Source organism: Mus caroli, chromosome 2, assembly GCF_900094665.2.
Source record: "Mus caroli chromosome 2, CAROLI_EIJ_v1.1, whole genome shotgun sequence".
Lineage (NCBI taxonomy): Eukaryota > Metazoa > Chordata > Mammalia > Rodentia > Muridae > Mus > Mus caroli.
This window is the reverse complement of record NC_034571.1, coordinates 125,469,069-125,478,927: the sequence shown is the minus strand read 5'-3', so window position 1 is coordinate 125,478,927 and position 9,859 is coordinate 125,469,069. Positions and strand designations below refer to the sequence as shown.

General features: G+C 44.2%; 1 protein-coding gene across 3 annotated transcripts in view; it reads right to left on the bottom strand.

Moving 5' to 3' along the window:
- The window catches only part of Shld1 (shieldin complex subunit 1), a 64,395-nt gene extending 57,486 nt beyond the window's left edge, over positions 1-6,909 (bottom strand). The window contains exons 1-2 of one of the 3 annotated variants that reach the window (XM_021155846.1): positions 6,810-6,909; positions 1,222-1,403 (exon numbers count right to left, since the gene is read on the bottom strand). In XM_021155846.1, the coding sequence (XP_021011505.1) occupies positions 1,222-1,399 (178 nt within the window). In that variant the 5' untranslated portion in view covers positions 1,400-1,403; positions 6,810-6,909. Of the gene's footprint in view, positions 1-1,221; positions 1,404-2,626; positions 3,094-3,135; positions 3,316-6,809 lie in introns of those variants that run through there. The other 2 variants (XM_021155845.2, XM_021155847.1) reach the window with 2 other exon arrangements.
- Positions 6,910-9,859: the final 2,950 nt, after the last annotated feature.

The window sequence follows — 9,859 nt, the reverse complement described above, 5'->3', positions numbered from 1 at the left end:
AAAAAAAAAAAAAAAAGGAAACTGTTGGCAGGAATCTGCTGACGGGCTATGGGGAGAAAATCCACAGCTCCAACTACTTAGAAACATGCCATAATAGGAGGGTAAATGGACTCAACATGGAAATAAAAATCAAACCAACCACAACCAAAACAGGCTCTTGCAGGGATAGTACAGGTGGCTAAGCGTGGGAGCTAGGCGTGCCCGCATTGCTAGCACTGGGAAAGCAGAGTGAGCTCAAGCCTAGCCTCATCCCCATAGCAAGCTCAAGCCTAGCCTAAGCGAGTCTCCGTGAAGCCCGGGGTGGTGGCTCAACACCTTTAATCCCAGTACTCTGAAGGATGAGGCAGGTAGATGGGTCTCTGTGAGTTCAAGGTTAGTCTAGGCCAGCCTGGCACAGCTCTAAGCCAGCTCTAAGCCAGCAAGTGGCACATTTAAATTTGAATCCAGGTTTGTGGATTATAGATTGGATAATTAATGGGGAAGAGACAGGCTTTCCAGCTTGCTAATTGTCTTTAGCCTTAAATTATCAACTTCTGCAATCTAGTCAGGAAATTTTACAGTAAAGTTCTTATTTAAATCCAGAGCACAGGGACTGGGAAGGTGGCTCAAACCCGATGAGCTGAATTGAATCACACAGACACACACACCCCATGGCTTCTATACACTCATACCCTGCATCAGTCCAGAGCATACTTCCCAAGAGAAGCACTGACGCCTCTATCCTCCTCATTCCGCAGCACACAGTAGGGCATACTGCTATTTCCTGCAGTCTTAAAAGAACAAAGTACAGTCCCACTCTCTTTATCAAACCGAGTGTCCTCCTGCACTGAGTGCATCTGGACAGACATCAGAAACAAATAACAAAGGCCTGCCTCCCTTCCTGCTCCCCTTTGTTTAGACACACTGTGTTTGGATCACCCCAAACTCTGAGCTCTGTGAGAGAAGGACCTGGGCGTTCACCTCCACACCCCCAGTTCCTGAACACCATCCTGTTACTCAGGGAGGCTTTGAAACCCTTCCCCACAGCTTTGCTTTCCTATGTAAGGTAACTCACATAGTAAGAATGACCACATGTCTGTGCCTCTGCTAGCTGTTTTCTTTCTTTTTCTTTTTTTTTCCATGTGTGAGAGGGAGGGAGGGAGGGAGGGAGAAAAGAGAAGGGGGAAAAGAGAGCCGCTAGTTGTTTTCTTAAAGTTGGTCAATTCAAACCATGTTTGTTACCTGGATCAGTAGTTGAAGAAGAAAGGAAATGATGGGATTCCAGAGAACTCAGAGAGTTGCTGCTTCCCTGGCTGGCTCTCTGGGATGCTTCGTAACTGCTGGTGTTGCACACCGTGGGTAGATCCAAGGTACAGCTCTCTCCTGACAGGCTGCTGGGTGTGGCTGCCTGGGATTCCATAGGCCTATGAGGGGAGGAAAAACAGCCCCATGTCACAGGGTCTGTGGAGTAGGAGCTACCAAAGCACAGCCCGAGGACGCCAAAAGAGCAGCTACTCTCTTCCCCTGAGTCATGGTTTTTCTTCTTTTCTCCTTTGATCCAGTGTTTGGGTACCAAGTTCCCTTCGTTGTGAGACAGACATACTCCCACTTAAGAAAAATCAGTCCTAATTTCAGCTAGGAGCCAGACATAATGACAAATACCTGTAATCCCAATACTCAGGAGGCTGACTGACTGTGTAAAGAGGCAAGGATGACACATGTTACTTTGTATGCTAATGCAAAAAAAAATTAAGGAAAAGAATAATAATCAGTTTAAACCAGGCCTAGTGTTATAGGCATATAATGGAAACTACTTAGAAGATTGAAACAGGACAGCAAGCCTGGACCCTTAGAGGAGTCCCTGCCTCAGAATAATAAAATAAAATAAAACCAAGGGCTGAGGAGGAAGAAGAGGAAGAAGAACCATGTTAAAACCACAATCATCACAGGGCACTGGGAGTTTAAAATGAGCATCAAAGATCACTTATGCTAGGTGCAGCTGCTCAGGTCTATAATCCCAGCACTCAGGGATCACTTATGCTAGGTGCAGCTGCTCAGGTCTGTAATCCCAGCACTCAGGAGACAGAGGACTACTGCCGGTTTAAGTCTGCCTCGGCTACAATCTGAGACCCTATCTGAAAAATCAGACAGACAGACAAACTGCCAACAACAAAGGATAATTTGAACAATGACTAGCAAGCCGTTGGTCTTAGTTAGATGGCCTTGGAGTCCCCTACCCTGCCATCATCTCTGGAAAGGAGAGGAAGGGCCTGGCTTCTGTCAGCATCTTACATACAGAAAGTCTCTAGGTGAACTCTGAAGTCCTCCAAAGTAGCTTGCTCGATGAAACACTGGGAAAGTTCATGCTTAAAACTAGGAATTAAGTTAGGACTGGAGAGGTGGCTCAGCAGGCAAGATCACTGGCCATATTTCCAGAGGACCTGGGTTCAATTCCCAGTACCCACATGGTGGCTTACAACTGAAACCATTTGTAACTCCAGTTCCAGGGAATCTAACACCTTCTTCTGGACTCTGAGGGCACTGCATGAACATGGTACACAGACACACATGAAGGCATACATAAAAACAAATTCAAACACCCATGTACCAAAAATAAAATAAATAAAATTTAAAAACAAAAACTAACCAACCAACAAACAAGAAAACACTAGTGTTTCCCTTCCTGGGTCTTGAATCTGTAGGGTACTGGATTCTACAGGCAATTCCAGGAGCGACAGACACTCGTTCCCTGCAGTAGTCTAGGTAACGGAGAATGACTCTATGGACTAGGCCAATGTCCTATGAATCAAGAGTAAGGGGGAGATTAAGAACAAAAGGAGATCAGAACTTAACAAGTGAATGGATAGTGAAAGGAGTTAAGGAGGAAGCAGCTAGAAGAGACAGTTTGGATGCCACGGCTGGTTGTGTCATCAATGGACTTAAAGAAGATGAGGAATGGGTTTGGAAGAAAGCATTATTTCAAGGCAAGGAATACTATACAGTTGTTAAAATGACAGAACACACAAAAAAGAATAAAAGAACTTGAAAAATCTCAAAGACATATGTTTAATGAAAGAGGCAATTTCAGAATAAGATGAGCACTGTAATGAGGCTAGATCACATTTGTCAACAGTATAGTGGATTTGCCCCCTGTACCTGTGCTTCACCTGCAATGACCCTGTGCGTGGAGCAGATAATCCTATCATTACACTGTAGAAGCTGCTCCCAGTGAATGCACTCAGCTTGAAGGCCTTCAGAGCGAGCAGCCTCAGAGTGATAGCCTTGATCAGGCAAAGGCAGCAAGTACAGAAAACAAATCAACACTGACGTCTGGCCAGGTCCTAGTTTGAGAACACCCAGTCACACGCTGCAGACACTTGCGCAGGCAGAAGATCTGCCAAGGTATCAGCTGATCACTGCTAAAAGGAGTGGAAAGATAAGGTTTCCAAAAAAACCCAGAACATCCCGTCTCTCTGCAGGCGCTCTAACAGCTCAGTGAGCTTGGAGCTTCAGCAGGGACCTCTGCATGGCACCTCTGGCTTCTGCTTCCCTTACGTAACCCTGCGCAGGAGGCCTGTGGAAGGGAGTGTAGAGGTCATAGATGAGCCGGCATACTCTGCTTGCCTTCAAAGGAGCCTTGGAAGAATATCAAACTGAGTGTCATCAACGAAAAGAATCCCTGATGTGATAGTCTTGGTTTGCATTTTGAATCACTTAAATGCCCAAAATTTCAAGCTGGGCACTGTGCCAAAGGGAAACAAAAAATCGTGCTGAAAAGCAGAATCCTTTGCACCATAAAATAAGCAGCTGCACGTGTTCTCCTAAACATACTGTCTGAGACTCAGCGAATGTGCACAGGAGAAAACAATGAGACAGAGGGAACTGGGGGAATTGAACCCGGGTCCTCAGGCACACCTGCCAAGGGCCCTCCTTACCACTAAACTACACTGCTAGGCCTGTAAAATGAACTCACATAGTTTCTCTTTTGAAAGAAAGAGAAAGAAAGACAAAGGGAAAGGGCAGCCCATCAATATCCACAGTCCCATCACAGGAAGTACACAGTCCTGTATCACAGACACATACAGAGCATCTAGCAGTGCACACACAGGAGATGGCTCCAGAGACTGGAGGTATGGCTCCGTTAGACTCAGCAGACCTGTGTACCTTCCCACAGCCACCCTCCCTCCCCAAACACACCAAAAAAAGAAGGAAATGACTGTATGTCAGGACTAGATGGAACTAACCTCCACCCCCCAAATTCAAATCTGTTTTAAAATCATGTTATTCATTCTTGTTGGTTTGGTTTGTTTTAGTTTCATGTAGCTCAGGCTGACACTGAACTTGCTGTGTATGGGGGATATACTGAACTCCTGACTCTCCTATTTTCCCCTCCCACTGAGTTGGGGTTAAAGGTGTGTGCCTGGTTTATGTAGGTCTGCGGAGCAAATCCAGGGCTTTGCTGATGAGAGACGAACACTCTACTAATTCTACTGAGTGACAGCCTCAGCCCTCAGCCCCCGCCAAGCCCTCCGCGTGTCCCAGCACATTGCTGATGAGTACCACAGACTCATGCAGACTTTTTTTTTTTTTTTTTTTTTGTTTTTTCGAAAAGGGGTTTTTTTTGCATGCATAGGTTGCAGACTGTCAAAGAGGCATAGATTCATGAACTTCTTTATTTTCTCTTACATTTTCTTCCTCATTTCTCATAATTATAACACATAAATTTGCTCTTTCACTCGTACTTTTTTTTTTTTTTTTTGNACTTTGTAGACCAGGCTGGCCTCGAACTCAGAAATCCGCCTGCCTCTGCCTCCCGAGTGCTGGGATTAAAGGCGTGCGCCACCACGCCCGGCTTCATGCAGACTTTTGACAAATACAGTTTCTCGATTACTCACTCAACAAGCTAGAAATAGTCTTCTTCAACCTCATAAAGAGTGGTTTCGAAAACCCACAGTAAGAATGCTCAATGAGGCCAGCGAAATGCTTTCATCTTGCAACCAGAAGCAAAATGAGAACGTCTCCACTTGCTATGGCCAGTCAGTGTTGTGTTGGAAGTTTTAGACAGCACAGTTAGACAAGAAAAGGCAATGAAAGGTTGGAAATTATCTCCCTTTGCAGGACACAGGGGCAGGGGATGCAGCTTGGTGGTAAAGTACTTGCTTAGCATGTACCAGACTCTGGGTTCAATCCCCAGGGCAAAAATCAAACAAAAATCAGATATGATCTTGTATAGAAAACCTCAAGGAAGCCACAAAAAAAATTTTAAAAATAAACAACTTACACAAGTTTGCAAGATACAAGACCAAACACATACACAAATCACTTGTATTTTTAGAGAAGTGATACAACCTCAAAAGAAAAATTAAGAACCCATTTCCATTTATAAGGGCACAGAAATGAAACACAGCTATATTAAATATGCACAAGATGTTAAATATGCACTAAAGAAATGGAAGACCTTCCTTGTTCATGCACCAGAAGCCAGTATCTTAAGATGGTGCTATTCGCAGGGGTGGTGGCCCATGCCTTTAGTTCTAGCAGACATAAGCCCAGCTCTGTATGTTTAAAGCCCACTGAACTACATAGCGAGTTCCTGGCAGTCAGAGCTACATAGTGAGACCCTGTCCTAAAGATAAACTAAAATAAAACATAACAAAATAAAAAATAAAATATGATGTTACTAGTGCCCAAACTATCCTACAAAACAAAACAAATAGTGAAAGTCAGATGTGATGGAGATCCTGGTGTTTGGGGACACACAAGCAGGAGGACCTTGAGTTTGGGCCCTGCCTGGACTGTGTAGCAAGACAGTCTCAAAAGCCAAACAAACAAACAAACAGAACCTCTATAGGAATGAAGACAAGAATACTGACACAAAGATATAGAAGTGAAAGAGAAAGGTAAGTCCCAAAGAATCCCATTGATGGGCAATTGATGGAGAAATTCGGAAAATAGGCAGGAAGGTCCTTTTCAACATAAAAATAAGAATATGCAATACGATTCCATACAGATAAGCATTGTTGTTAGTCATCCATGTAATGCGATTCTCTCAAGTCTCCAAAACAAGCTTTGCAAATCCCAGCCCCAAGAATCTAGCCACATACTATTTTGATTCCGTTTATATACAATGCAAATTAGACAACCATAGAGACAGACAGCACTCTGGTCATAGCCCAGGACTAGGGTAGGGGCAAGTGGTGGGCGGAGCGAAGCTCTCTGGTTCAGGATTGTGTTCCTCAATTAACAGTTTTCTTTGGCGTGATGAGAACAGTCCAGGGTTATCACAAGTGCACAACTCGGCTAACGTACAAAACAGACAGTAGTTTACACTTTTGATTTTATGGAAACATCAAGTTACTAATGCTGCTGTTTAAAATTATAATAGACCCTTGGTAGCTCAAGCCTTTAATCCCAGCATAGGCAGGAGAATCTATTTGTAAGTTCGAGGCCAGCCTGATGGACATAGTGAATTCCAGGACAACCATAGCTATGTAGAGAGACTATATATATATATATATATATACATACATACATATACATATATATATAACAACAAAACAAAACAAAACAAAAAACCCATAAAAGCCTTAAAACACCAAAATAGATAATTGACTGGAACTAATCCTGATCTCTACTAATTCCAGAGCGAGGTAAAAAGAGCGCAGAGGGCGGAGCTTGGAGCGGAGGGGCGGGGCTTGGCAGGTGCCAGGGAAACCGGCGGAATAAACTATCCGCTTCTCCCTTCCCTCCTCGCTTCCCCGCTCCCTTCCCACCGCCCTCCAGAACGGCAGAAAAACCGGCAGAGGTTCTCAGAGCCCCGTGTCACTCACCGGCTGACCGCAAGAGCCCGGAACCGGAAGCGCCGGCTCCATCTTTGTTAGGGGAAAAGCGAAGTTTAAAAGGAAGTTGTTGAACCCTTCTTTGCTGAGGCCAGAAAAGGGCAAGGCAAGTCAGCTGCGGCCATCTTAACTGAGGGCATTTGCCTGAGCCCCTGCAACAGGACGGTCATCTGGGATATTTAGTTGCTCCAAGTGTCCTTGTCTGACTCCAAAGAAACTGGGAAACTGTTAACATGCAAAGTCTCTTAAAAAGGACATAAGTCGAAAACTGGCCTTGGAAGTACAGTCTGAACCCGAGGCCTTGGGAGGACGTTGTGAGGCAGGACGATCAGGAGCTTTAGGCTAGCAAAATTCTCTCAGACAGCATTAAGAATAATTTAATATTGTTACATGGATTCTATTCGGGCTAAAATTTCAGGACCACACAAAAGGACAAAAGGGGACTGACTGTTGAGAGACAAAATTCGAGGGGCTGGGGATATGGCATAGCATGTGAATCGGTGTCTGGATAGGTGAGGTCCCAAATTCCACCCCGCTCAAGAAAGAACACAACCAGAACAAACTCAGCATAGAGCTAGAGGAGAGTTCTAGAGCAGCATGGGTCTGCTTATGGGGAGACGTGACTGGGAGAAATGGAAAGAGAATGAAAAGCCCAAGTTCTAGGGTACTATCCTTATAGGTTTAAACAAAGGAGATTGTGTTGAGCAGAACTATGGAGAAAGCAAGCTTGTTTCAAGTTTATTTAAGTGACACTTAGCACAAAAGATTCCATTCCAGTTTGGTTCTGTCCACTGGACCTACTACTGTATAAAGCTAGTCTAAAACAATTCTGTTTAACTGGACAGTTTTCTCCCCCACCATAGTCTTGAGGGGTCCAGTATATTTACAGCCCTTCCAGATACCTACCTTTAGATGAGACCCCACACATTAGAAGTCCTGCAAGTTAGAGAAATGTTTTAAAATTAGTGCTTTAGGAGCTAGAGAGATGGTTTAGCAGATAAGAACATGGGCTGCTCTTCCAGAGGACCTGGGTTCAGTTCCCAGTGTTTATATGACAGATGACATCCTTTTCTAAACCTAGTTCCAGAGAATCCAGTGTCATTTTCTAACTTCCAAAGGCACCAGACACACACACAGTGCAAAATACCCATATACACAAAGTTTAAAAAGTAATTTTAAAAATATTTAAACGTTGTGCTTAAGCCAGTTGTGGTGATAAATGTCTTTAGAATTCACTGCTCAAGTGGCTGAAACAGGCTGTTCTCTGTGAACTCAAGACCATCCTGGTCTAATTATCTATTCCAGGCCAGCCAGAGATAGATAGTAAAACGCTATCTCAAACAAACAAACAAACAAACAAATAAAAGCAAATAGTGCTTGAGGTTTAGCCATTCAATACTACACACTGTGAAAGTGTGTGCACATGTGTCTTAGTTAGGGTTTCCATTGCTGTGAAGAGACACTATGACCAAGGCAACTCTTATATAGGACAACATTTAATTGGGGCTGGCTTACAATGTCAGAGGTTCAGTCATGGTCGTGTGCAAGCAGTCTTGCTGCTAGAGAAGGAGATGAGAGTTCTATATCTTGATCTAAAGACTGCCAGGAGAAGACTAGCTTCCAGGCAGGTAGGAGGAGGGTCTAAAAGCCCACCCCAACAGTGACACACCTCCTCCATCAAGGCCACACCTAACAGTGCCATTCCCTGGGCTAAGCAAGTTCAAATTACCTTGTCAGATAAAGACCTCATCTCTCCCCAGCTCCACCTCTTCCACACTGATTTCATTGCTTGTTCCTTCTTGCCCTGAGTTTTCCTTCCTCACAGCTTCATTCCTTAAGAACAATTTTTTCTACCTTTTGGTCCTTGTAATATTCAGATCTCAGCTTTAGAGAGTTCTCCCTGCCGGAACCTCCCCTGACTTGTCAAATAGGAGTTGACTGTTCCTTCCATGAGACCTCGCTTTCTACTTATGTCTTTAAATCCTTTTGCTCTTCCTTCTTTTCCCACCATGCAGTAGCTGTCTGAAGGGCAAGGACAAGTATGTTTTGCATATTTCCATCCAGATCCCAGTTCAGTGAGCCAGATTGGTGTGCTGCTGTGGTCAGGAATGGGTGAGTCCCTCCCCCTTTTGCCCCCTCCCTGCTCTCAGTATCTCTCATTCCCCACCCACACCTGACTCAACAATGACACCCAAACTTGGCTTTACTACCTGTTATCAGTGAAGCAGAACTCGGAGACTTTGCCTTTTGCCTGTTATCTCATTCATTTGGTAAACAGTGTATGGGGCTGCTTTACCGCTCACGTGCTTTGGTGGGTTTTCCATGATGAAGGTTGTTTTTCCTATGGAGCTTCCTGGAGCAAATGTCTGAGACCGTAATCACTTTGGCCTGTAGCCTGCTCCTAACCATCCTCTTTCATCACGTTCTGGGCTGAAGCAGCCATCGAAGCAGAAGCTGTTTGTTTGTTTGTTTGTTTGTTTGTTTGTTTGTTTGAGGCAGGGTTTCTCTGTGTAGCCTTGGCTGTCCTGGAACTCACTCTGTAGACCAGGCTAGCCTCGAATTTAGAAATCCACCTGCCTCTGCCTCTCAAGTACTAAGATTAAAGGCATTCGTCTGGCTTTTTTTTTTTTTTTTATTCATCTATTTCATGTATACTGTCACTGTTTTCAGACACACCAGAAGGTGGCATCAGATGCCCACTACCTACAGATGGTTGTGAGTCACCATGTGGTTGCTGGGAATTGAACTCAGGACCTCTGGAAGAGCAATCAGTGCTCTTAACTGCTGAGCCAGCAGAATCTTTTTTTTTTTTTTTTAAAGATTTATTTATTATATGTAAATACACCGTAGCTGTCTTCAGACATTCCAGAAGAGGGCATCTGGATCTCATTACAGATGTTTGTGAGCCACCATGTGGTTGCTTGAACTCAGGACCTCTGGCAGAGCAGTCAGTGCTCTTAACCAGCCACCTCTCCAGCCCTTACAATTTTATTTTTAGCCATTTTTTTTTTTAAGAGACAAGGTTTCTCTGTATAGCCCTG